The sequence below is a fragment of the Plectropomus leopardus genome, chromosome 5, assembly GCF_026936395.1.
Source record: "Plectropomus leopardus strain MGB_pleo_1.0 chromosome 5, ASM2693639v1, whole genome shotgun sequence".
Taxonomy (NCBI): Eukaryota; Metazoa; Chordata; class Actinopteri; order Perciformes; family Serranidae; genus Plectropomus; species Plectropomus leopardus.
Window position 1 is genome coordinate 24,764,441 of NC_142180.1, and position 25,313 is coordinate 24,789,753.

The 25,313-nt window shown below is 39.5% G+C and overlaps 1 protein-coding gene across 1 annotated transcript; it reads left to right on the plus strand.

Annotated features, from left to right (window-relative positions):
- Nucleotides 1-1,782: 1,782 nt before the first annotated feature.
- Nucleotides 1,783-25,308, plus strand: cdc34a (cell division cycle 34 homolog (S. cerevisiae) a). Its single transcript, XM_042481276.2, has 5 exons — nt 1,783-2,263; nt 16,426-16,512; nt 17,200-17,297; nt 20,824-20,958; nt 21,469-25,308. The coding sequence occupies exons 1-5, from the start codon at nt 2,081-2,083 to the stop codon at nt 21,689-21,691; spliced, it is 726 nt and encodes a 241-aa protein (XP_042337210.1). The 5' UTR covers nt 1,783-2,080; the 3' UTR covers nt 21,692-25,308.
- The last annotated feature ends 5 nt before the right edge of the window (nt 25,309-25,313 follow it).

The window sequence follows — 25,313 nt, forward strand, 5'->3', positions numbered from 1 at the left end:
TTTTGTAGTCATTTTTTTGTGTTTCAGTGAAGCCATAAACACCTACATGTGCAAAATATATTCTGTTTATGAGAAGAGAACAGATGGGTAATAGAATAATGTGTGTGGAGGAGGTATGAGGTTTTTTTATATTTTATATATTTTTCACAGAGACTGTTGTTGGCACATAAACACTCCATGTGTGATCAACTACATGTATTGCTTTAAACTTCAATTCCCAGAAAGCTTTGCGTGACAACAGAAGTAATCGAGACCGTTTAATTGACTGACAGCTAGCAGCTGAGTTTAGTAAAGTTCAACCAACAAAGCCGTGCGTTTTATTTTTTATCATTTCATGCTGAATTCGATTCTTTAAACGCAAATGTCGCTCAGACGACCGTTTTTTATGTGTGTTAGTAACACACCCGAAACAGGAGATGTGCTAGCTTTCGTTAGCATCACTGTCACGCTAACCGGGATAAGTTTCCCATTTTCACTTTCAAAATAAAAGCCCGACTTGGAGTAGTAGTAGTAGTAGTAGTACTAGTAGTAGAAGTGGTAGTAGACTAGAAAGAGCTATGGAAAAATAACATAAGTGCAATATGCTACAATATTTACATCAGTATGTAAGTATTTAAAAATCTAAAATATGTATGATATGCTGAGTGTGTAAAGTGTGAGAAAATGGAAAATATGTGCCTTATGCGACATTACAATGTATAAAACCATTTAATTACATACATTTGGGGGAAAAATTACATTTGTATAACACTATAACGCACAAGATATACATAAGTAGGGGTAAGAATAAAAATAATATACAGTATGTGCAACATGTTAAATATTACATTCAAGAGAAGAATGTTGCACCTTTAAATAACTGTATTTCTATAGTTGAATTAATTGTGCCAATTGTACAGTTAAGACACTGTTGCAAACAAATATTGTACCTTCAAGTCACTATTGCAGAGATGAAAATATATAAAATGTGTAAAAATGTCAGCTGAGCTGTCAAAAATTCAAAAGAAAATGTGTAGCTTTGTCTAATATATTTTTTTAATCAATGCTTTCTTTAGTTGCATTTGCAATTAGAGGCCCATTTACGGTGCTATTCCTTTTTCTCAAGTTTTTTTTTGGTACTCGTTAGAGCTAACATTAGTTAGCTGCTTAGATCGCACATACAAATATAGAAGGTTAAACTTTAGTCAATATGGACATGCTTAGCTTGATAACACACACACGGTTAGCTTGATAAGATTCTCTACAAGTCAGTCATACTGAAACCATGAGCGCCAAAGAAGACAGTAATACTGGCTTAGTAAACAAGATGCAAAAAAGAGGTTTAATTGAGCAATTTGTATTTCCCATCTTTGCTGAGCAACAGTTTTGTGTGACAGGAATTAAAAGCCCTTCCAACACAGATGTATGTCCTAAATATAAGCAGATAAAGCAATTAATAGCCCGGGCTATTAACTGAAGTTTTACTGTTTTACATTTTACTGCAACTTACTAAACTAAACTAAAACTAGCTCCAGGGAGTGTCAACAAAAGAAAAACAAGTCACGCACCAGCCACCCCCTCCTCTGATAAATAGAGAACAGTCCCTAAGTGACTGCATTTAGTTAGAGGTAACTCTTGAGTCAAAGTCGGAGTTAGTCATTCTACTGTGGTATATACAACGTTAATAACAATAATTACAATAATCACAAATTTGAAGTTGCAAGATATAAAATATGAAACAAAAACGGATGTTCGAAAAAAAAAAATAGTGGCTTTATTTTGAAACGTTTAGCCGGATGCAGATTGGACGCCGTGTGAGCGTTGACAGCAGCAGGGTTAGATGGTCGTTAATAACTGGGGCTCCCCGGGATTGTTCACAACAACAGAGGAAGCCGCACCAGCTCTGACCAAATAAAGCCCCGTCGCGATTTGTAGATCCTGTTTTGGAGCCACACTAACGGAAACCAACACAAACGCGTTCCTGTGCTCGGAGCTCCGTCCTCCCGCTGGTAGCTATTGTTTGAACCGAGCTAGCTTTGTCCTTCTCCGCCGTCACAGCTGTGGTGGGTCGCCGATATATTTATACAAATCGTTGTGGAATATGGCTCAGCATGGACATCATGTAGCCAGTTCCCAAAAAGCACTAATGCTGGAGATGAAAAGTCTCCAAGATGAGCCAGTCGAAGGCTTCAAGATAACTTTGGTGGACGAGTCGGACATGTACAACTGGGAAGTAGCGATATTCGGACCCCCAAATACTCACTACGAGGGTGGATATTTTAAGGTGAGTAGCTAATGTTAGCTAGCAGTCGATCTATTGTTCTTTAGCTGCTAGATAAAGCCCACATTTAAGTAATTTACCCACAGAGGAGAGCCCAACTGTCAACCTTAGCCTCAAATTAACCGTCCTCAACAGCAGCAGGTAACAGTTAACAAAGCTAACTTGGCTAATTGTGTTCCCTGTTTAACGTGACAAAACATCTTTGTTCAACTTTAAGTCACTCAACCAGTGTTATTTCAATTTAATGCCAGCCTCAAAAGCTTTTCTTTTTTCTGTGGGTTATTTTTCTTTAAAATAGAGGTTCACTGAGGTCCCCTGTTGTGACAGTCAGCACATGATCGTGTTTGACAGAGTTACTTTTGTGTTCACGTTAAACAAAAGGTTGTTAGCATAACCGCCACAAGCTTTAATGTTACGGTGTAGCCAAGCTCTATATCTAACTAATTCAATCATTTCCCTATCAGCACTAATCAGCAGCCATGGGCTTTTTTGTTTGCATGTGTTAATGAGCAAAATCCATAATGTATGGCAACCTTGCTTCATACGAGGCTTCACGATACGATATTATCACGATACATAAATCACGATACAATGTCATTGTAATTTTAAACGTGCTGGGACATGCTGGACAATAATTAGGTTTCCAAGGCGTTGAATTCGTATATCATAAAATTTGTCCTTAACTGGTATAAAATTGACTTAAATTAGAATGTCAAAAGTTAAAATGCTCAGACATGGAAAGTAGGATTTTATAAAAAATAAATAAATAAATAAATCTGACGTTGCATAGCAAAATTTCAAAATATTTTGTTACATCTACTTTTTTTGATAAAAAAATGTAATAAATTCCTCTTCGGAAACTTGTCATGATGGGAATTCAAGCAGTGGAATCTCACATGCAGAGTGAAAACCACAAAGTCACCAAGAAAACCGTCCAGAAACGGCAGATATTTCCCACTTCTTTTGGTAAACCAAATACATACCTTTAATGAGAATGTGTTTTTGTCTTCCACATGTTTCACTCTAAAAAGGGTTACCTTTTTTTTTTTTAAACATTTGATGTAGATAATCTTAAGTTTTCACTGGACGAAAAAAAGTCACATTTCTGTTAAAATAAACTTTTTTGCAAAATAAAATTGCCCTTCAATTTTGGTCATTAGAAATTTGGTCTTAAACTTAAAACCTGAGTGGCACTGATAAAGCAATCAATTATATAATTATGTTATAGGTGGTGTAATATAACAAAGTATAATTACTTTGTCACAATGTTTGAGTATTTTTTGGGAGTATCTGTACTTTATTTTAGTTTTTTATGTTTCTGTCACCCTTCACTTTAACTCCACTACGTTTCCTAAATAAACAGTATACTTTTACTCCACCTCATTTCCCCTAAGCCTTTAAGTGACTTACCACAAAATAAGAAAGGAAATCCTTTTCTTCAAGTTGTGAAAAACAGACCGTATTTTTCTGCAAGAGTAATGTACACTCCATTTTAAAAGTGGTGTATGTTTAAAAAGAAATAAACTTTATCTGTGTACTTTTTTGTTAAAAGAATTTACTTTAATACCTCAGTACATTTAATATCATAAAATGACTTTTTATGCTTACAGTATAAGTATGGTAATTATCAGATACTTTAGGACTTTTAACTTCTACCAAAGTAATTGTCTTCTACCAAAGTAAGGCTTTCAGGTACTTCATCCACTACTGTATATTACATTATAATTAGCTAGCAAAAGTTTCATGTGTATTTGTAATATTAAAAATTGATATAATAAAAAAATAGCATTACTTGGCGCCTTTGTAACAATAGGATATTGCTTCACAAAAGTATTGCTATACTATGCTGTATCCATTATTCCCCCACCCCTAATACATACATGTGGCTTGTGTGTGGTAACTCATAAGCCAATATTTTGTTTTCTAGCCACTTCCTCCCTTGAGAGCAAAGATGTGTTGGTTTCACAGATATGTTTTCCTGTTTATGGGTATTTCTCTTATTGACATGGAGGGCTGGCACTTTACAAAGCCTCCACTAACTTATTAACTGCTGAATTTTCTTGGGTGAAAAAAGCACTTAATGCTTAATTGTAAGATCTTTTTAGAGTAGCAGGATGGTGGGCTTTACATTCATTTTCATGCCACTGTGGCTGTGACCCCTCGACCTGTTATCTACTGGCTTTTGTATAGTTCTGTTGCAGCTACAGTACCCAATTTTCATCTCGCTCAAGCCCATCTCGAAGCCACACAACTACATTGTATATATATATATATACCTGAATAGCTTTGCATTTGTTGCCATAACAGACTCCACAGTTGACTGGTCTCAAACCAATATAAATGTGTAAAAAAAACAACTTAAGATATTACAAAACACAGAGGGGGATTGTGGCTCACTCAAACCTTATGATAATGTTGTTATTTATCCTATAAAGCACTTTGATTTATTAATTTGTCTGGCAAAGTCAAGTAAAGCCCTGTTGCTGCTTCAACTTGCCCTACATAGTTGTTCTATTGGACATCAAACAAAAAAAATAACGAGCTTTTATTAAGGTGGCATAATGGTCCTGTCTGTCTGAGAAAAAGACAAAAACAATGTAGGTCAGGGCCTTGAAAGAATTTGTCCGAGTAGCAAACAAAAACAACAACATATTCCAGTTGTACATGGTCTCGTTACAAGCGCTTTAGTGCATAATGCTAAAACTCGCATTAGTCATATTTCTAGCTAAACTGTAATGTATTGGTAAATGCTCCCACTGTGTTCATATTATACAGCATATTATAACCGCTCTCTCATTTTAAACCATCACTTCCGCCGTAAAGTGCTTTGTTCGTCCAGTTCTTGAGAAGCTTGTTAATTTTGCCTCAGGTCTTTTTCAAGCCTGCGAATACAACCAGAGGGCCCCGGCCAAGCTTCTGTAGACTGTGCTCAGTGTGTCCGTGTGGGTGCTGTGTACAGGATTCCTTTGTCGGGCCAGGAATGCACAGCCTGGCTGTGAAATCCACCGCATGGTTGTGACTCATTGTTCTCTGCTGGGTTTCCATCCAACCAGTTTGCCATATTCAAACAAAAAAAAGAGAAAAAAATACACCACCCTGTTCTGATCCAGGTTACCCAAACAAACCATCATGCTGCAGCTGCCTATTCTTTGGAAACAGGGCAGGTGATGACGTCATTCGAAACCTGGCTGAGTCAGGTATTTATTTCACATGGGTGTTTCTCAAATAGTCACACCATGACAAATGCATTATCACTGCAGGCACACACAAGACTGAGACATATTAAAATGTCGTTCAAGCAGCGTTATATAACTTTCCTGGATCCAAAACACAAGTAAACACAGTCCCCCAGCATAATAACTTGACCTGTTGGTCTCACAGTACACGCTGATACTGACATCCATTAATTGGTTCTGGGACACAGAGAACCTCTTTTAATGAGTTGTAAAACCTGGAAATCTGTTAGCATTTCAGCGTCTCCGGTTCTCTTGTCTCAAAGTCAAATGTTGTTGTTTTTTTTATGTGTTTTTGCCTAGAAGTCTGAAATAAGGTTGTGGAAAACACTATCTGCAGAGACTTTCACATTTTGTTCAGTTTGTCAGTAAATACCTCACTGGTGGACTTTGATGCTTTTCTGTGTCCTAAAAAAGGCAGTTGCTAAGAAGTGACTAAATGAGACTACAGAACATTTTCACACAAAAACTGCGCTGAACACAGCCTTTTAGCCTAACTGTGGTGGCAACACGACCGCAGTGCAGTCCAGTTTAGCCTAGCAGTAGTTTTTTATTTCAAAATTCAAAAATCCTGAGAGTGGTGCTCATTAGTGAAGATAATCTCGCTAAACAAAATCTGTAAGTATCATAAACACTTGTTTACCACAGAGCTTATTTCCTGCAATGATCCAAAATCCAACGAAGAAATCCCATAGTTATGGTATGTCGCTGCGGGCTGCGAGTCTAACACATGCTAATGTGAAGTCGCCTTTTCTCTCTGATAACTTAAGATCCAAACGTTCAGGATATTTTCACCAAAAGCCGAATTACCCACAAAGGTATCTTCGCTCAAAAACAAACTGATCCAGTGATGTTAAACGCTACAAGCGCTAAAAAAAGCACTTTTTACATTACAAATCGTGTAACTCCGGTGCTGCTCACTGAATTTCGGGATTCTTACTACAGGGGCCGACGCAGAGAAGCGAATGGCCGTATCTGGAGCCTGTGTTTGGTTTGACTGCTCTGGGCTACTGTAGGAACATTGCATTTCAACATGTCGATCTCTATAAACTTGGGCCTCGCTTCCTATTTAGATCTAAATTGCACATTCTGAGGTAAGGAGAATAAAACAATTCTTATTTATTATACACCAAAGAAAACATACTTATTATAATATATTTGACATCTTACACACTGGTCCTTTTAAGGTCCTTTGTGTGTGCGAATTCTGCTTTGTCATGTGAAGTATCCCTCCAGGCTTTGAGTGTCTGATGATTACTGGCAGACGGCCAGTCAGTCCCATAGCCAGCAGTGGTCCTTGGACATGTATGAAGAAGATTAACTGGGTTGCTTTGACTCAAAGTACAGACTTTAAGGAGTGTTTGGACAGTGACTCATTGTGTGTGTTGTTGTTGTACATATTCAGTTAAAACACCCAGATGATAATGTGACCATGAGGTTTTAACTGCTTACTCAGTTCAGTGAAATGCATTGTTAATCTGAGGCTTAACCCTTAACCCCATTTTTGTTTCATTTTTTTGAGTTTGTAAGACCACTTAAACTTTTTTTTGAGTGTGTCTCATAATTATGAGCAAAACATAAAAATTGTTTTAGTAATCTAAGCGTGTCTTCATGTAGATCTCTGGGATGTGACTGTTCGTCTCTGTCAGCTCTTTTTGCTTTTGCTTTTTAACATCTCTGTCTTCTCTTACTTTCTTGACCCCGGGGAAGTCTTACAAAATCAAGAAGTGAGACAGCCACCCTCATATCAACGTCATTCCCCCGAAAAACACACCAGCATATGTGCCAGATTCAATGTGTCATTTGGAGAAAAAAAAAAAATTGCCAAGCAAGCACATTACAGTTTGGGCTTTTTTTTTTAGATTTTTTTTACTTCTCAAAACATCTGATTTGGGTCTAGGGTTTCAGTGATATACCAGTTTTAAAGTATACTGTGACATGAAAACTGACGATTATCATACCGTGCGTATTTGCTTATCTACAATATTGAAAAAAAAAATCTCACCTTCGTTTTAGTTATTTTCAGAAAGGAGACTTTTGACATGTACTTCCATTTAAAAAAATGTTTCAGGTCTTTTTTTATAGCGATAAAACATTTGTCCATCCTGTTCTAAACTTATCGTCTGTTTTTATCTATTTAGGGGTCATTCTGACTGATAATATTATTAATTATGTAATACCATGAAATTGCAATATTTTCTGAGACTGTTATCGCAATCTTATACCATTGCAACCCTATTCGGATCCCCAATCAGGAACTGCAGTTTCGCTCTTTGTGAGTGCTTGCACTATTGTCTGATACTTGCAATACATCCGCCTTAAAATAACAAGAATATGTGAAAATATAGCGAATCGAAGTACTTTTCTGATTACTGTGACCTACTACACAGTTATTTAGATCTCTGTTCAAATAAACTTCCTCCTCAACTACGCAAAATTTATTACTGTACTTTTAAAGGGGCCTTTGCTGTTTATGGCCCCAAAAAGGCTCAAACAGTACATGGCCTAAATTAGATCACATCCAAAGTTTTGATTTGTTTTGTCAAGTATTAGTTCCATATCTGTACAATGCAAAAACTCATCTTTTGGTTATTGCTGAACTCTAAGGTTCTCTGAACCCATACTTATTATTTGGAAAAAAATAAAGAAAAGCAACCTCTGTAGGGTTTTTATTTAGTTTTATAAATATATATAGTTGTTCTGTCAGCTCCAGTGTGGTGTGAACCTCCTGGATGAATATAAAACACAAAACCTGCCACATTACTGTGCTTCTGTGCTCTCCATGTTGATCGGCTTATTGGGTTAATAAAACAACAAGGACGGCCATAAAGACGTGTGCAGGTCCATAAACTCCCCTTGGTTACTACGGCATTGCTTTTCCTGTGACAGCAGAGTCTGCCAGTTCTCATTTGGCACATTTGACTTCTTCCTGCGCGCTTTTGCAAAAAAGGCACTGTGCTTTATAGCCACAACTGTAAGGTTACAGTCACGCTGATGAACAACAGAGACTATGCTCTGAGTGTGTGTGTGTGTGTGTGTGTGTGTGTGCGTGCGTGGTGAGGGAGCTGCGGAGGAGGATCTGTGAAACTGGATGGGTGACCGTGTTTGAAGTGCTGCTGTGTCAGCACCTGGCAGCCTTAATTGTCATTTTTGTTGCATGTAATTATGACGTAAATGGGGTCTCTTCAATTCGAAATATACTGCGAGACAGTGCATTTTTCATATCTCAGTCATGTGGCGTTCTCGGGTGGCTCACTAACCACAGACAGACTGCTTCTTCGCAGCAAACATGAAAAAGAGGGGTGTTGCCCTTTAGTTTTGGCCCAGGCCTGTCTGTCTTTTTTAGTGTCAGACACTCGGTTGTGTTGAGCAGCTGACTCTGTGTCTTTCTTCCTTTCTCCTCGGCTGCATGCTACCGGCTCCATGTTAGCCTCGCAGTTAGCAGTGGAGAGGCACAGGCAAGATGACTAGAACCCGGCTGCAGAGGGCTTGGCTGGGCCGAGCACGGCCGACCTGCCAGAGTCATGTTTCCCTTCTGGCTGTGTCACAGAGAAACAAGAGCAGAGCAGAGGAAAGAAGAGGGAATACAGAAACTGCCAGATCAAGAGCAGGCAGAGCCCTTCCTTGCAGTGGTGCCCCTTTTGAAAGGAGAGCCTGCTGTGAATAGAGGTGAGCGTGAGGCCCCGGTAGACAGTTATAACCGTCCCTTGAAACCATGTGTTCTTTTTCGCTTCCTGTATGGGCCACTGGTGAAACATGGCTCTGCTGGCTGTTTGAAGAATCAGTTTGTTGATCCTTGTCCCTCTGCTCAACGTTGTCCTCCTGGGTATGAGGGATACGTTGCCGGCTTTGTATCAAAACAATGACGGTAGTGTGTGTACATGAACTGTGGTAGACTTTCCTTCATCGAAGCAGCGCCTAGATAAAAGTTTCCCGTGGATCCTTGACAAAGGCATTAAATTCATTCATTCATCTATAAATAAGACCTTAAAGGGATCGTAAAATTCCGTCATTATCCACTCACCCTCGTGCCGATGGAAAGTTTGGTTTTAGTAGTTTTAGTTTTATAGTCCACATAACAGAACCAGAGTTTCATGGAGAAAAGGTGCACACATCCCCCAAACAATTAAAACAAATGGTGACCAGGATTTCACAAAAATACATAACAAAACCACAAAATGTCTGCTCTTCAGAAGTAACCCAAGTGTCCTGAAGCCCCGACATGTCAAGTTGTTTTGAAAAATGTCACTGGTGGTCATGTTTTTAGCCTTCCTGTAGTCTGTGCCTGAGGCTCCTAGTGTGGGAGCCGTATTCACGTATGCACGCTCACAGTATCTGCACACTAGTGTTTACATGCTACCTAAAAGCCTGCCCCACACACAGAGAGAGACATGTGGAGTTAGCAGCAAACAACAAGTACCTCTGACAGATTTAAAACTACTGTTTGTGGCTGAGGCTTCCAGGTAGCATGTAAACACTGGCGTGCAGATAATCGTGGGCTCTCACTGGTCTCACGCGAGTATGCATACATCAACACCATAAATGTTAGAGTTAGGGTTCAAGTTTCTTTTGTTCTTCAGTTTTGGAAATTATAAAATTGGTTTTGAATTTAATTTCCAAGTGGCATTAAAAAAACTATTAAAAAGTATTTTACTAACTTGCCATAAGCTGTAGGAACCCTGTAGATATCCCTCCTCACCGCTCTGTGAGTTTCGCAGGCTCTTGGGGCTGTTGCTCGAACCATAGACTGTACTTCCGCATTTTCGTTTTGCCTGTTGCCAGCCACCATCTCAAAGAGTATACATCTGATCAAGAGGCACACTCGCACCTCTCTCTCTCTCTCAATTTGGACCAAAATCCAATCAAACAGTAAAACTAGGTAGTACTGATTGAATATAAATGAAGGTTATTTACATGCACTGTGTATTTCTCTACTAAAATGTTTTCAGAAACATATTTTAATGCTGTAATGGCGAGAGTTTGTGAACAGGAAGTGGGCACCACACTGCTTCCAGAACAGTGAAATCCGAGGCTGAAGAAACGGAGATCAAACAGTAAAACTAAGCAGCACTGATCAACTATAAACCAAGAGTATGTTACTGAGTTGCGTATTCCTCAAATATTTTCAGAAACATATTTAGCTCACTGTTTAACTGTAATATGAGATCCGGCCAGCTGCCATTGTTGGAAGTCCACATTACGTCACCCGCTAGCGTGAGCGTAGCATTCTGGTAGTTGTAGGTTGTCTACCTCTTGAGCAAAAGCACCCTTTTTCTCTGTTTTCTCTGGTCACGTTGCACCAGTTTGGAAAGTATTTTTCTCTCCTGTAGAGACGGCCTAGTTTTATGTGAGGTACTTCTTTATTTCGGTGAAATACTTCTTTAAACTAATGAGGCTGGGGCCTGCTGGGTACGAAAATGATAATCTCTGGGACCTCTACATGTGTGTTAGAGTATGGAATTTGCTCGACACAAGGACCTCGTCATTCAGTGCGTGTGTGTGTGTGTGTGTGTGTGTGTGTGTGTGTGTGTGTGTGTGTGTGTGTGTGTGTGTGTGAGGATAAGGTCTGTAGAGAAGGTAAAGAAGTGCTCAGGGAGAACAGAATGATTTGTTCTGTTCAGGGTCTTTGAATTGACCTGGTTTACTTCATCATTTTCCACAGGGTGGGTGCGTTCACTCTCGTCACTGTTCTCTCTTCAAGACGGCTCACAATCCAAGGTTTTCTCAGAAAGACGACATTGATCTTGCATTACCTGTAACGAGCCTTTCAGAGCCCGTTTTTGCGTGCTTGGCAGGAAATTGGCTGCACTTCAAATGAGCTGTTCAGGGTCACTCACCTTTTGACCGTGGATGCTGTTAATTCTGTGCTCAATCCAATTATGAGGCATGACATGCAAGTCAGCTGTAGCATGTTGCAGCAAGTGTACTGAGGTTAGCATTTTGTGATGGGCAGAGATCTTCTTTGAGCTGCTGTTTCCGAAGCACAAAGTCCTTCCCAGTATTGGAGACATAGTGGGACTCGTTTATTAAACGAACATACGACAAAACATGGTGTACTCTAATTTCAATGTAAAGCTTGGCATTTATCAATGTGGCCATGACCAGAGGCTGCCATCAAATCTTACGTCAGGTCTCAGCCCGCAAGTTAGAGACAGCGTAGACTGGCGGTACAGCGATATTACTGGCGGAGGTGGGGGAGAATTGATATGACCATATTTTGACTGGCATAGTATTTGCACCCATATACCTTATTCACTTGAAAATAGTAGTGTGCGATAAATCAAATATACTCAATGCATTGCGGCTTGTTTCGTATACGATAAAATTACTTTATGGCAAACATCGAGTGTAAATTGTCTCATTGTTTTTTGTTGGCGACCAACATGATACTTGCATCTGCATTTCATTTTCCCATCTCTCTCGTATGGCTCTCTGCGTCCCACAGACACACACACAAAAAGCAAGGCTTTTGCAGAGCTCTATAGTTTATTTAACATTATAACACTATTTTATCAAACGTTACTGTTACAGTGGTCATGTAACTATTTTATGGCAATTGCTACTTTATTTCACTTTATTATAACTGTAGTTCATTAAATGATTTTGTACTTGAGAAGTTTAAAGACGATTTCAAAATACTAAGATATATATCATGTATCCCGATATAGCCTAAAAATATTGTGATATTATTTTAAAGCCATATCGCCCACCCCTACTTAAACATTTCTAGTAAATGTTAGAAAACATTATATTTAGTAATGGCCTGCGTCGATGCGCTCTCTCTCACAGCTGGCAGTGTCCTGGCTCTGTGGGACTTACTGCAGGCTGAACACCACCACTGCTACCCGGATCTAATTTATCTGAAACATTTATTTTAAACACTGACAAGCCAAAGAATGTCAGCATAATTTTTCACTGAAAATATGATAAGCTCTGACATGATTATTTTAACAGTATCACTATTACATAATATATGGACGGTACAAATGAGACTGCTTTAGCCTTAACACTACGATAGTGGTAGTTTTAGGGTCTGCAGTACAGCCTATAACACCCATTTCCCAGACAGACCTTGAGGAGCAAGTGCTCTGAAATTCCAATGGTTTTAGATTTATTTTTGTGCTGGTCAAACCACATGTTCACATATATTTTACTCTCCTTCACTGGCCTCCTGACTTTGTCATGTTACTGTTATGGAGCTCTAAATTTTGTCTGTATGTATTGCCTGTTATACTGACTTTACATAAGTGTCTTATACAACCTCACTGAAAAAAAACCCAAACTATCCCTTTAAGGCCTCCTGGTAAGCTGCGTTGTGAAATCATGCTCTCACCTTCTCAAAAGGATCAATGCTCATGCTTATCCTGAATGCATGACCCCACCTTCCTGCTTTACTTGTGCCTTGCGTTCAGACTTGCAGGATTGTGACGAATGAAGCTATTTAACGGAAAGAGTTAATACTTGGGTCTCAACATAAATTTAGTTTGCCTTCAAATATTAAGTCAAAACTGAAAAAAAGATCTCTGTTTTTTAGTTTGTAAACAAAAACAGTAACTTAAAGTGAGATTTAGATTCCGTATAAAATATAAATATTACAACAAAATCAAAATGATCAGAAAGTATGCAACTAAATAGTTGCCAAATAGAAAAACAACATATATATAAATGATTGAGTTGTTTTCTCCTCCTGGGCCTGTCCTCGCTGCTATTTCTCCTCCACTCTTATTGCTGTACCATGTTAGCGCTGATCATTGTGTCAACAAGTTAAAATATTGCCATTATCACAATTTTTCTTATATTAATAATTAAACCTGAGTTATTGTGGACAATATATTATGGCACAACCCTAATCTCATGAAATGAAAGAAATTCTGTGTAGTTGGTACCGTTTGTCTGGTAACACCACAGAGTTCGGTTTCTCTGGTTTGCCTGACCAAAATAATGGACTCTTTATTTTTTCATTTTGATTCCAAGATATAAAAAAGTTGAAAAATAAAACAGGTTGTATAGGCAGTTCTTTGCCAAAGGAATTAGATTTTGGTGGAGTGTTTGGGAGATTTAAAAAAAAAACTGTATAACAATGCCAGAAAACTAAAGACGTCTGGGGCTCCCACAAGTCAAACTGCTGAAGAGCTTTTCATTCACGCAATGTTTTGTTGGAAAATCAAACCTGGAAAACAAAGATGAACCACTTTGCCTGCTGGGAGTGTTGGCACAGCTTTCCGTTCAGTGGAACGCTCCCTAGTTTTCTTTTACACCGTTTCCATCCCGCTTTGAACAGGACCAAATGTTTTCTAAAAGTAATGCTGAATGACCGCACTTTGGACGTGATGTGGAGGCATTGAGGTTTCCCAAACATACACCATATCTTCACCCAGTTCTCAGCCAGGAAACAGATAAAATCTTGATGCTGATGTTGTTTTGGAAGACAAACTCCGCTCTCGCTGTTGTTCCCTCTTCTTCCTCTTCCCTCCTCCTGGTTGGCTGCTATGTGTTGCACTGCTTCCAGCCTGTAAAGTGTACAATGTTGGCTTGAACTCTGCACTGTGAAGGGCCGCCAGCTTTTTGGCAGGGTCAGTCAGACCCAGGGATTTTTTTTTTTTTTTTTTCCTACAGGCGGCATTCTCTCAGGACTGTATCAGTGTTTCCTCTCTGCTCTGGTTTTTATATTTTGGGAGCAGTTTTTTTTCTGCAAATTGGGGTCACTTAAGACCCAACGTACAAAAAAAATGCTGCCCTTGTATGGAAAATCGGGACATATTGACAAACTTTAAATTAGTGGCGTGCCATATCATATCGTTCATGATAATATAGGTGTAATTTGTAATATGATGAGAAAAATTCATATTGTGATGATAGAAATATTTCAACTTGTTGACATAAGGATGGCATATGTTACACGAGGCAATAAAAAGCACGGCTGAAAGCGATATTGTTACCGCCTCCACCGTGGGAAAAAGGGAATTCAGTATTGGTATCGCCAGGCCTGAGCGTCCCGAATGTTTTATGAACAGCTTCAGACTTTTCCGTCTCTTTTAGCGACTCACCGCTCAGATCAAATTCAGTCAGCGGCTCTTCTGGCAGCAGCATAGCATCTCTCTCTCTCCCCAAATTTACCCTTTGAAACCTGAGCAAATAAGCGATTTCTTTCAAAAAATGGGATGAAGGCAATGAGCAACTTGGTAAGAAATGTTCCATAGATTGCAAGAAATTAGATTTACAAAATTATTTTTAAAAGGCTAGGGAAAACTCCAGGTTTCGAAAGTTAAATTTTTGTATTTGACAACTGTTTAGATGTGCAATTGTATTTTATTGTATTATTTATATTTCATATTGAATCTGAACACTGGGTTACAGTTTTTTTTTTTTACAAACTAAAGAACTTAATGATATTTTTTGTTGTGTTTTTATTGAAAATCTGAAGGCAAACTGTTATGTTTATGCTGACATATAAAACTTAAACACACATTTTGTTGTTTGTATGTTTCTTAAATGAATCCTAAAGTATTTTTCTGTATTTTTTCATATTTCCAAGAATATTGCTGTCGTAAAAATACCCAGACATATTATTACATTATAGAGCCATATCGCCCAACCTTTCTTTAAAGACAACAGACCCTAAAAAGCAGATTCTGTGGCCGTTAACAGGTCTAAGCGCTGATATATGTTGATGCTACGTCCACTCGGGTTTAAATGCTGCACTGCACGCAAGGAGGGATAAGACCTTAATGTTAAGCACAAGCACAACCCCTTTTATTCCAAATGAAATCCCCCCCCCCTTTCCTCTCTGCTACCACTCCACCACCTCCCTTCTCCCATGCAGCCGATCCCCCTCCACCCGCGTGACGGTTCACTGTGGCGAGGACCAGCTGACCATGCCGAATCAGCAAATGTGAGCAAGTGTGTGTATGTATATGACAGAGGTGGGTTGGGATGGGGGGGGGGTCAGCAGAAGGTTTCATGCTGTGAGTGACGTGCGTGTGTGTAATCAGTGTAGTCGGAGTGTCTCCCCCTCCTTCCCACCCATGGCTCGCCTTATGGAACGGGAGGAGGGGATCTCTACACAGTAGCATTTATATAGTGGGTGTGGTTTTAGTGTGAGGACATATAATAGCAGAACTCGGGTGTGAGTAGTGGATTGTCTTGGGTTGCAGCAGTGACAGCTGGAGAGGACAAACCCCCACGATGTCTTTATACCAGAACCCCCCCACCCATCGGTGTGTCTCTAAGCTCCACACACTCGGCAGCTGAATGCACTGCAAACCTCCCTCCCTTCCTCCACACCATATTACATTACACTGTCATTAGCTCCTCCATGCTCAGCCACCTCAGTAGGGTTTGCCATGACTCTACAGCTCCTATTTATAGGTTTCTTTCAATCACTATTGACGCTGATCAGCACGATTGTGGAGCTCTTCATTCAGCAGCTGCTTGTTGACACCAGTGCTGCTAACAGAGGTCTTTGTGAAGAAAAACGTTTAGAATGAAGCACCCTCTCTCTCCCAGCAGCTGTCCTTGTGTGTGTGTGTGTGTGTGTGTGTGTGAGTGAGTGTGAGTGTGTGTGTGTAGCTTCTGCGGCATTGTACAGACTTGCATTCTGGATTTAGTTATCCCTGGGAGACTGCATCCACAAGCAGAGTGTGTTTTTGCAGGAGTATGTGTGGATTAAATACACACTGTAGGTTTTCTTTAAGCAAACGACACCCCTTGTGCGCCAAAAGCAGCCTAACTATAGTTAAAGGGATCGCCCTTTTACTTTTCGAGTACATTTGAGACAGTTGGGCTCTTTTGACCTAAGCGCTGGAAATTGTTCTTGAAAAACAAGCAGTAATTTGGAAGGAAGTCGTCATGACTTGTCTGTTGGCAAAGGGCAAAGTGTTGGTAAACTGCCTGCCTCTCACGTTGCTAATATGTGTCTTCTCTCGCCCTCAGGCTCGGATCAAGTTCCCCGTCGACTACCCGTACTCTCCACCTGCCTTCCGCTTCCTCACCAAAATGTGGCACCCCAACATTTATGAGGTAACTCTATCTACTAAATCCTTACACAAAACATACAGAGGCTCATCATAGCCTTTAACAATACACTAGTTAGCTAGTGTCATATATGTGGGGTGTACATGAGTATAAGTTAACAATAGATCTTGGAAAAATTTTCTAACCTGGGCAAATTGGCCTGATTTCTTTCAATAAGATGGAAAGAAGGTAAGAAATTACCCAGAAGTTAGCAAGAAATTTATAAAAAGTACAAGAAAAATACCTCAAAATTAGCTAAATAAATAAATTAAAACAAATTAAAACAATCAGCCTTCAATAAACAGCTAAAAATCATAATAATTCTCTATATTTAATATTTTAAATATGTAATTATGACCAGCATAAATATATTTCTCTTGAAATTTTCCCCAGCTTTTTGAAAAATAATTTACTAGATCTGTTAATTTCTTGCATTTTCTGGGCCATTTTTACCCAGTAGCTCATTGCCTTTTTCCATGTATTTTTTTTTAAAAGAAGTCAAACCAATTACCTCGGCTTTCAAAGCTTTAAATATTTGCGAATGGCATCTGAATGCAGCATGAGAAAACTAGTGTCGCTCCACGTTTTAAAGACAAACTGTAGGAGAGTGTTCAACCTTAGTATTTAAATCTTGACTGTATCTGATTAGTAATAACTAAAGTCATCTCAACATGTCGGCTCTTGTGTCCCTAGAACGGGGATGTATGCATCTCTATCCTGCACCCACCAGTGGACGACCCTCAGAGCGGAGAGTTGCCTTCAGAGAGGTGGAACCCTACACAGAACGTCAGGTACGCGAACGTCATGTTCTCAACTCTGCGCTCAGTTGTTTCTTAAAGAACAATGTACACAAAACGATCTGTTTTCTGTCTCCTTAAACATAATTATTTGAACCTTCTTTTAAACGGCCTCTCCCCAAATCCAGTCATCTATCTCTTTATCTTTTGGCACTGTCCACGGTGCAAAAGAAGTAGTATCTTTGCACCTTTACGTGATGTTACAGTACTACCCTCCTCCTGCTGTCCTCACTAGCCCCTTTGCCTCATGGTGCACCAGCCAAAACAGGGTAAAGGCTTAACATACCATGCAAGTGTTTATGCAGCTTGTTGCCCATTTTTTGCAAATACAAACTGCTGGAAGTAAGCATTACTGAGTGACTGCCTGCTAAGCTTTTCGACAGATTTCTTTTCTACCTAGCAGCACTGAGATTGATGTGTTTTTCCTGCCTTGCAGGCAGCCCTGGTTTGCCTGGAATCATCTTGTTGTGGTATGACAGTCAACCTGCAAAGACTTGAAACTGTCTGTAGTTCATTCTTGTGGGGGTATTGTCGTTTTAAAATAACATGACTGTTTAAAAAGACAGATTTGATGCCAGATACACACTTAATTTTCAAGGTTTTTTTTGTTGTCCCCCCCCCCCATTTGTAGGTGTGAGAATCACGAGGCCCCACGATGCAATATTATCATGATGCTCGATACTCAGTACTCAATACATGTTTCATCACATAATAATAATTATGATGATAATGACTTTGTTAGGAACACAGAAAAAAGTCCATAGCTTACTGCATATAAAGCAGACGATACAAAAATACTATAGAAACAATATATAAGATCAACAAACAGGAATTAAATGACACTGCATTATTCAATTTCATATAAAAAAGACAAATTCCAGCAACTGCACCCACAAACAAAGGCGGAGCAGGTAGGCACACTGACATTAACAAATTTGGCTGGCACTAAACGTGGAATCGTGGAAGCTTCAGAGGCAGTGCCATGCCATCATACAATGTTACTGTGATAATTAATGCTGTATTTGCAAAGCAAGTATTGCAAGGACATGTATTATGATATTTTGTGATTCATTACCTTTTTTCAACTGCAAGTTTTCGGTCTCTTCATCTCACGTCACCTCATCTTTTTCATCACAGCAAAATAGTGGACTGAAAAAGCACTTGATTTGATTATTCTTGTCAACCAAAAGTTGGCAAGATCAACAATTCATATTATTGAAAAATCGATACTTGGGTATTGATACAATATTGCCATGCAAAATATCGTGATATTAAGCTGTATTGATTTTCCTGAGCCCTTCCCATTTGTTGTGTATCTCAGGTTATGTTGTATGTAAAAGCAGCGGTGTTTGAGTGATTATTGGCTAATAATCTGTAAGTATTGGCTGGCCTGTTCATGGACATAATATGAAGTTTGAGATCTTCTCTCAGCTAACCAACCTGCTGCAGTGAAAGTGCAGGAAACAAGCATGATGTATAATTCATATCCCTTTATCTCATATATTTACTTGACATAGGTTTGTTTATTCAACCTCTGCAGCTTTTTCTTTTATGCATTATGTACAAACACAATGACTCATAGCTGGATATAACTGTGTCCACAGTAATAGGCCCTCTGTCGCCCCTGAGCAGACACTCACAACAACAAAATCAGTCTCACATTGTGTCTCAGAGAAAAAGGAGAGCTGATGGTAGATCACAAGTAAAACAAGTGAATTCACCTGAGTCACAGTGAAGTATAAAAGATTTATGATACCATTGTCTGTCAGTATCTTTAATGAGCGGCTCTCGGAGCTAAATTTAACAGATGACAGCAGAGATAAATGGATGTACTGGGTAGTGTCCAACATAACATTTTCCTCCCACTGGACTCGAGGCAAGTATATTAGAGTTTTACAGGCCCCAGAAAATATGAAATATTTGATATATTGATATGAAATGTGAATACACAAAAATATACAAAACACCACAGTTGCTGTTTTCTATGTTTTTATCCTTTAGAAATGTCATTTATGTATTATTTAGACAGAAAAGGTCAGGAGGCATGTGCTTAATTTTAAATAGGTGTTTGCATGTACGTCCAAACCAAGGACCGCAGGTACATTCACAGCACAGTATTACAGCTGCTTTTCATCAGACTTTTTAGTCCGCCTGCCGCCGTTCCTGTGGGCTAAAAGCACATCCCATAATGCATTTAGCCTTCCGCATGTGTATTTCAACAAAAATTATGATGCATTTCATTGTCCACTTGTCTCAAAATCTCCACTTTTTTTTTAAACACGAAGAGCAAACAAACCAAATAAAAAAAATATATATAAATAAATGTGTATAGAATAAAAGAAGAATATAAATATTTAAAACAGAATACAAATAAACAGCAGGGATAAAATAATGTAACTCTTTAACCCTTTGAAACCTGAGCAAATTTGCTAGGTTTCTTTCAAAAACATAGTAAGAATGTAGTGAGCAACTAAGGATGAAATGAACCAAAAATTAGTAAAAAAAAAAATAAATAAATAATCCCCACAATCCTCCCGTTCAACAGTGGATTTATTCTTTAACTGAGGTTTTATCTCTGGAGCGCTCTGTTGCCAGGATGAATGGTGCAGGACACGTTATGCTCGAGGCAAAGGAGGAGGCACGCAACTTAGCTAGAAATATGATATGAATTTGTATTCATACTTCTTTGTTAAACCTATCAATTTATTTCTTTTATGGTGAACATGTAAGAAACACTGTATATGTGAAATGGAAGTTGGAGACAGACCCATGGGGAAGGGTGGGTTAGGGTTGGGGGAGCAGGTGTATGTTATTTATTTATTTATTTATTTATTTTCCTTCTTTCTCTCTTTTGTTATTCAATTTGTCAAGGGAATGTAAAACATGTATTTCCTTTGTTATTGACGGCGCTCATTGCTTGATTTATACCTGCAAGTTGTTTTGAAAATAAACAAAACATATGGTCTCAATAAATTAATTAATTAATTAATTTAATTTTAAAAAAACAGTGTTAAAAGTAAAAGAAAAGTACCTAGAATTTGGCAAACAAAAGAGAAAACAATGAAATGACCTGGAAAAAAATGCTTAAATAATAATAATGCAAAACAATTATGATAATTATAAATATTGTTTTCTGGACATTTTTCCCTAATTTTAAAAGCACATTAAAAGTGATGTCGGTCCATTGTTTCAAATGGTGTCTGGTGGTGCCTGACGTAAACTGTTACATACGTACCGTACCGGTAATGTCAGACCCTGCTGGGGTTTTAGCAGACCCTAACCTTAACGTGTCCCCCTCTCTGTCTCTCTGTCTCTCTTCGTCCATGTGTCCTTCCTTTCTTTTTCTTTCTTTCTTTCTTTCTTTCTTTCTACACGTCTTTGTCCTGCATTCTCAATGTCTGTTGTCTCATCTTACCTCCATCTTCCCGTCCCCACCCTGTGCTCCTTTGCTTCCCCTGTCCTCCACCTGTATTACTTTCCTGTATTTTAATCTCTCTCCGCTCTCTGACGTCTCTCTCAGGACCATCCTGCTCAGCGTGATCTCTTTGCTGAACGAGCCCAACACTTTCTCCCCGGCCAACGTGGACGCATCCGTCATGTACCGCAAGTGGAGGGACAGCAAGGGCAAGGACAGAGAGTACATCGAGATCATCAGGTACCCAGAGAAAAAAAAAAACACGGTACTCTTCACACTTTAAATGGGAGCTTGTCAGTGTAGCAGGTACACAGAGTACCAGCGCTGCAGAATCACTGACATCTTTTAAATCACTTCTTAAAACGTATCCGTTCAAAAAAGGATCGTTAATTGTAGCACACTGTTCATTTTAAACATGTCTGATTTTATTAGCACTATTGTTATCATGTTGATATGTCATCAGTTTCCTTTTTATTCTTGTTTTATTCCAATTGTCTGATTTTTTATATACGTCAATACAATGTTTTGGGTACTATTTGCTGATCTGCTTTATTGATGGTATTTATGTTATTGTTGGAGTCGCTGTCTTTGTTTTTCTTGGAATTTCCCGATTTATTTTGCTTAAATCTGGAATTGTCCTAAATCTGTGATCAACTTTGTAAAGCACTTTGTAACTTTGTTTAAAAAAAAAACACTTTGTAAATTAAGTTTTTTATTTAATTTTTTTTCTTCTGTCTCTCTGCCTCACAGGAAACAGGTGTTGGCTACCAAAGCAGACGCAGAGCGGGACGGCGTCAAGGTTCCCGTCACGTTGGACGAGTATTGTGTCCGCACCCAAGTCCCGCCCACAGACGACGGCTCCAACCTCTTATACGATGACTACTATGACGACGAGGAACTGGAGGATGACGACGAGGACGACAACGAGGACTGTTGCTACGATGACGACGACTCGGGCACCGAGGACTCCTGACCTCGTCACTCCACTTGCCCCCACCCTCCACACACACACACACACACACACACACACACACACACACAAACACACACACCTTCTTCTCTCGTCATTGACTGAACTTTAATTCCCCGCCCCTCTTCGTCCTGAATCGACCCCTCGTCATCCTCACTTAGCACACCTTCTGTCACATGTGCAGTCACAGTATGCACACTAAAACCTGATGCATCGAAGAAAAGAAAGCTACAGAGTTGTTTTTGTTTGTTTCTTACATGTTTATTTTTATTTTTTCCATTTTGTTGTCTGAGTAGAGGTTACACACAATACACACACACACAGCAGCACAACTTACAGTAATAGCACTTCCTCATCTGCTTCTGCTTGTCTGCACTGATAACTAAATTTACACAGTTTTAGCTCAGAGACCTGTTCCTTCCTTCGGCTTTGAGCGCAACAAAGCCCGTCTGGTGGCCAAGTTTCTTGCAGAAAATTTGGCGGAGCAGCGGTCACGCCTTTTCTCGACATCAGCAGCAGGGAGAAATGTAACGTCACAGGTCAGATCAGATCACACAAGCACGGAGCATTTGCAAGGGAAGCAAATTTAAGAAAATTGGCGCACGGTCTGCGTGTTTTGAAAAGCCGAGTGACTTCCGTCTCTGAGCCATGTGTGTGACCTCTGGTTTAGCTGGCGGCCATGCTTCACCTCTGACCTTTTTGAGCCCCCAGGGCTTGTGCTGCTCCAAATAGGGAAGTTTAAAAAAAAAAAAAAAGAAAAGAAAAGAAAAAAAGAAGCTGTTCACACTCCCTTGTGCCTTCCCTCACTCTCTGTTATCACAGACCGAAATGACTTGTGGGACAGACCGTGTACACAGCGCGTCGAAGCAGCCTGACACACAGAGGTGGCAGAGGGAGATATTGAAGCTCACAAGGTCTCAGGTGGGTGCAAACAGCGCCCTCCTGATGGAACAAACTTATTTATAGCAGTGAGAAAGGTGTTCGACAGCTGAACCGAAGACTGGAATGTAGATCAGAATCCCACAAACGTCCGACTGCCACGCAGCCTTCATCAAACAAGCACGTGCTACTAGTGGCCTGGATGCATTAAGAAACAGCTAGCTGAGCCTGCTGCTGCTCATGAAATCCAATGTACTGTATTAAAAATACCCTATGCAGTCAGTGCTTGAACCTTCTTAATATGCAGTGCTTTAAACGTGGCAGTGAAGCTGAGCCTTTCAACAGTCTGACCTGAACTCCAGCTCACAACATGTGAGGGCTTTGGACGGACTTTTGCTCAGAGATGGACATGATTCGTCTCTGCGTTCCTTGTTATTCTAACTCCAGAGTAGCACAAGTCTCCAGAGCAGAAGATTGTACACTAACCTTCATCCGAGCTCGCCCCCTAGTGGTGGCTTTTTGGTGTACATTTTTTTTCTCCCCCCCCTCCCCTCTGAAATGCTCGACTGGGCCGCAGCCATCTTGACTCACCTGAATCAATGAACCCTGTTACCTCAGAGGAGATCGTGTAGCAGTGCGAGTGATTCAGAAGAATGAAAATGGCCTGATGAACACGCAGAGGGGGTTGTTTTCAGTCTACACTGTCAGAGGCCCCTGCAGTTTCTCCTAACTGCCGGGAGCTGCACACTCAAGACACGTTAACCGCCATCCAGCAGTATTTACGATGAAATCCTGGACGCTGAAGTTACTCTCTCATTCAGCAATTAACCGTAGACTTAAGGGGAAGGTAATTTGCAACTCTGAAAGACTGATCCTTGGCTTTTTGCACCTCTGACTGTGGTGAAAGCATGTTAGGCATTTCAAGTAAACCCTTAACGCTGTCTAAAACCCACTTTTAGATCTTATGAAACCTTTATTGCACTTGTGTAGATGCAAAAACGGAGATATCACTACATTTTTTACATGTAGACCACATAAGACCAGGTCCAGATCAAAAACCTGGGTCAAATCTGGACTAGGTTTTCTAAGAGAGGCCAAAGATTATTTACAACATGAATTCAAATTTGTGAAACCTTTATTCTATTTGTCAAAATGCAAAAAAAAAAAAAGGATATTTTACAGCGTTTTTGTGATTTTGTCCATTTCTGCATTATTGCAAATAGAATATAAGTATCACAAATCCAATAAATAATCTTTAACCTTTTTTGGATAATCTAGTCCATATTTGACTTGTCTAGGTATAGTGGTTTTTGGGAGAGACCTGGTTTAATGTGGTCAACGTGATGAATGCAGTGATGTGCCTTTTTTTCCCATTTTCACACATAGAATATAGGTTTCACAAATCTAAAACTGTAGTTGAGATCATCTTTAGTCTGTCTTGGATAATCTTGTCCAGATTAAGTACAAGTGGTTTTCAAGAGAGACCTGGTTCAATGTGGTCTACATGTGAGAAATGCAGTGAAATGTTCCTTTTATGCATTTTCACAAGTTCAAAGGTTTCACAAATCTGAAAGTGGGTTTCAGACAACGTTGAGGCTTTACTGAAAACTCTAATATGCTGTCACCTCAGCAGGAGGTAAATAAAGCAGAGAATTGCTCTTTAGGCAAATGAATCCCCCTTAAATCTTCCCTTAACTGCTGAATGGGAGCCTAACTTCAGCGTCATGTGAAATCCTCACTGTAACCATGTTTCCTCTGTGTGTGTGAATATTCACTGATCGTTTCTAAGATGTGCTGAGAAGTGCGGAGAAGAAGCAGAAATGGGACGGGACGGGGTTGATCTTTGAGCATGAACAGGAGAATGTGGTTCTTCACTAGCATGCTGTTATGATGTGTTTGTGGTTTTAGGTCTGCTATAAGGGTCGGGGTTGTGTCCAGGGGGCAAAGGTCCTCTGCTCGATTTTATCTAAAAACTGTTGCATTGTGAATGGGCTGAGGGTTGTCCATTTATTTTGTTTGGGAGGGGGGCTTCTTTTACTGTTTTGATGTAATCTTTTATTTCCAAAATGTGGTGTGAGCTGCAATGTTTTCTATTTAAATATGTGTTAAATGAATTTTGACCTGATTGTTGAAAACCCAGGATTGATCAGAGGAAGGACTAAATCTACCAACTTATTGACGGCAGAAAAATGATGCAGAACCAAATTGACACACCACACAGTGAATATTCTAGCCTTGTATCAGGCCCTGAGTGCTCGGACATGAGTTACCAACACTTAATTATTGCCTGACGTCCATCCCACAGCCTATGAATGATCCTCCCCCTCTGTTTTGATGTTTTGAGGTGAATGGGATCTCATTTATTGTCAAACCACTGTTACTTTTATTGTCTTTTCCTCCCCACTCGTCCTCCAGTTCCCTGAGCTCTTATTGTTGGCAGCATTATTGAGGGAAAAAAAACCCAGCAGTTAATTACAGAAAACTACAAGAACCTCAGGAAAACAAAAACAAAACAACCAACAAACAAACATTTTCCAGCTTTGTGAACCTGACCCCGGGGAGTCTCACTTTTTGGCTTCAAAGGACTGTTTACAATCTCTACCTTGATATGCACATGTGGATATTTGACGATCACTTGATGTTTTTTTTTTTTTGTTTTGTTTTTTTTTTCTTGTTTATATTTTCTTTTTTCTTATGGTTTGTAAATCTATTTAAAATCTGAAATAAAGATCTTTATTAGATATTG

Bases quoted from the DNA above. Each gene is read 5' to 3' on its own strand.
- cdc34a (XM_042481276.2), top strand. From the start codon at position 2,081: ATGGCTCAGCATGGACATCATGTAGCCAGTTCCCAAAAAGCACTAATG. The intron at 2,264-16,425 runs GTGAGTAGCTAA...TCTCGCCCTCAG, and splicing joins ACGAGGGTGGATATTTTAAG to GCTCGGATCAAGTTCCCCGT. The intron at 16,513-17,199 runs GTAACTCTATCT...TTGTGTCCCTAG, and splicing joins GGCACCCCAACATTTATGAG to AACGGGGATGTATGCATCTC.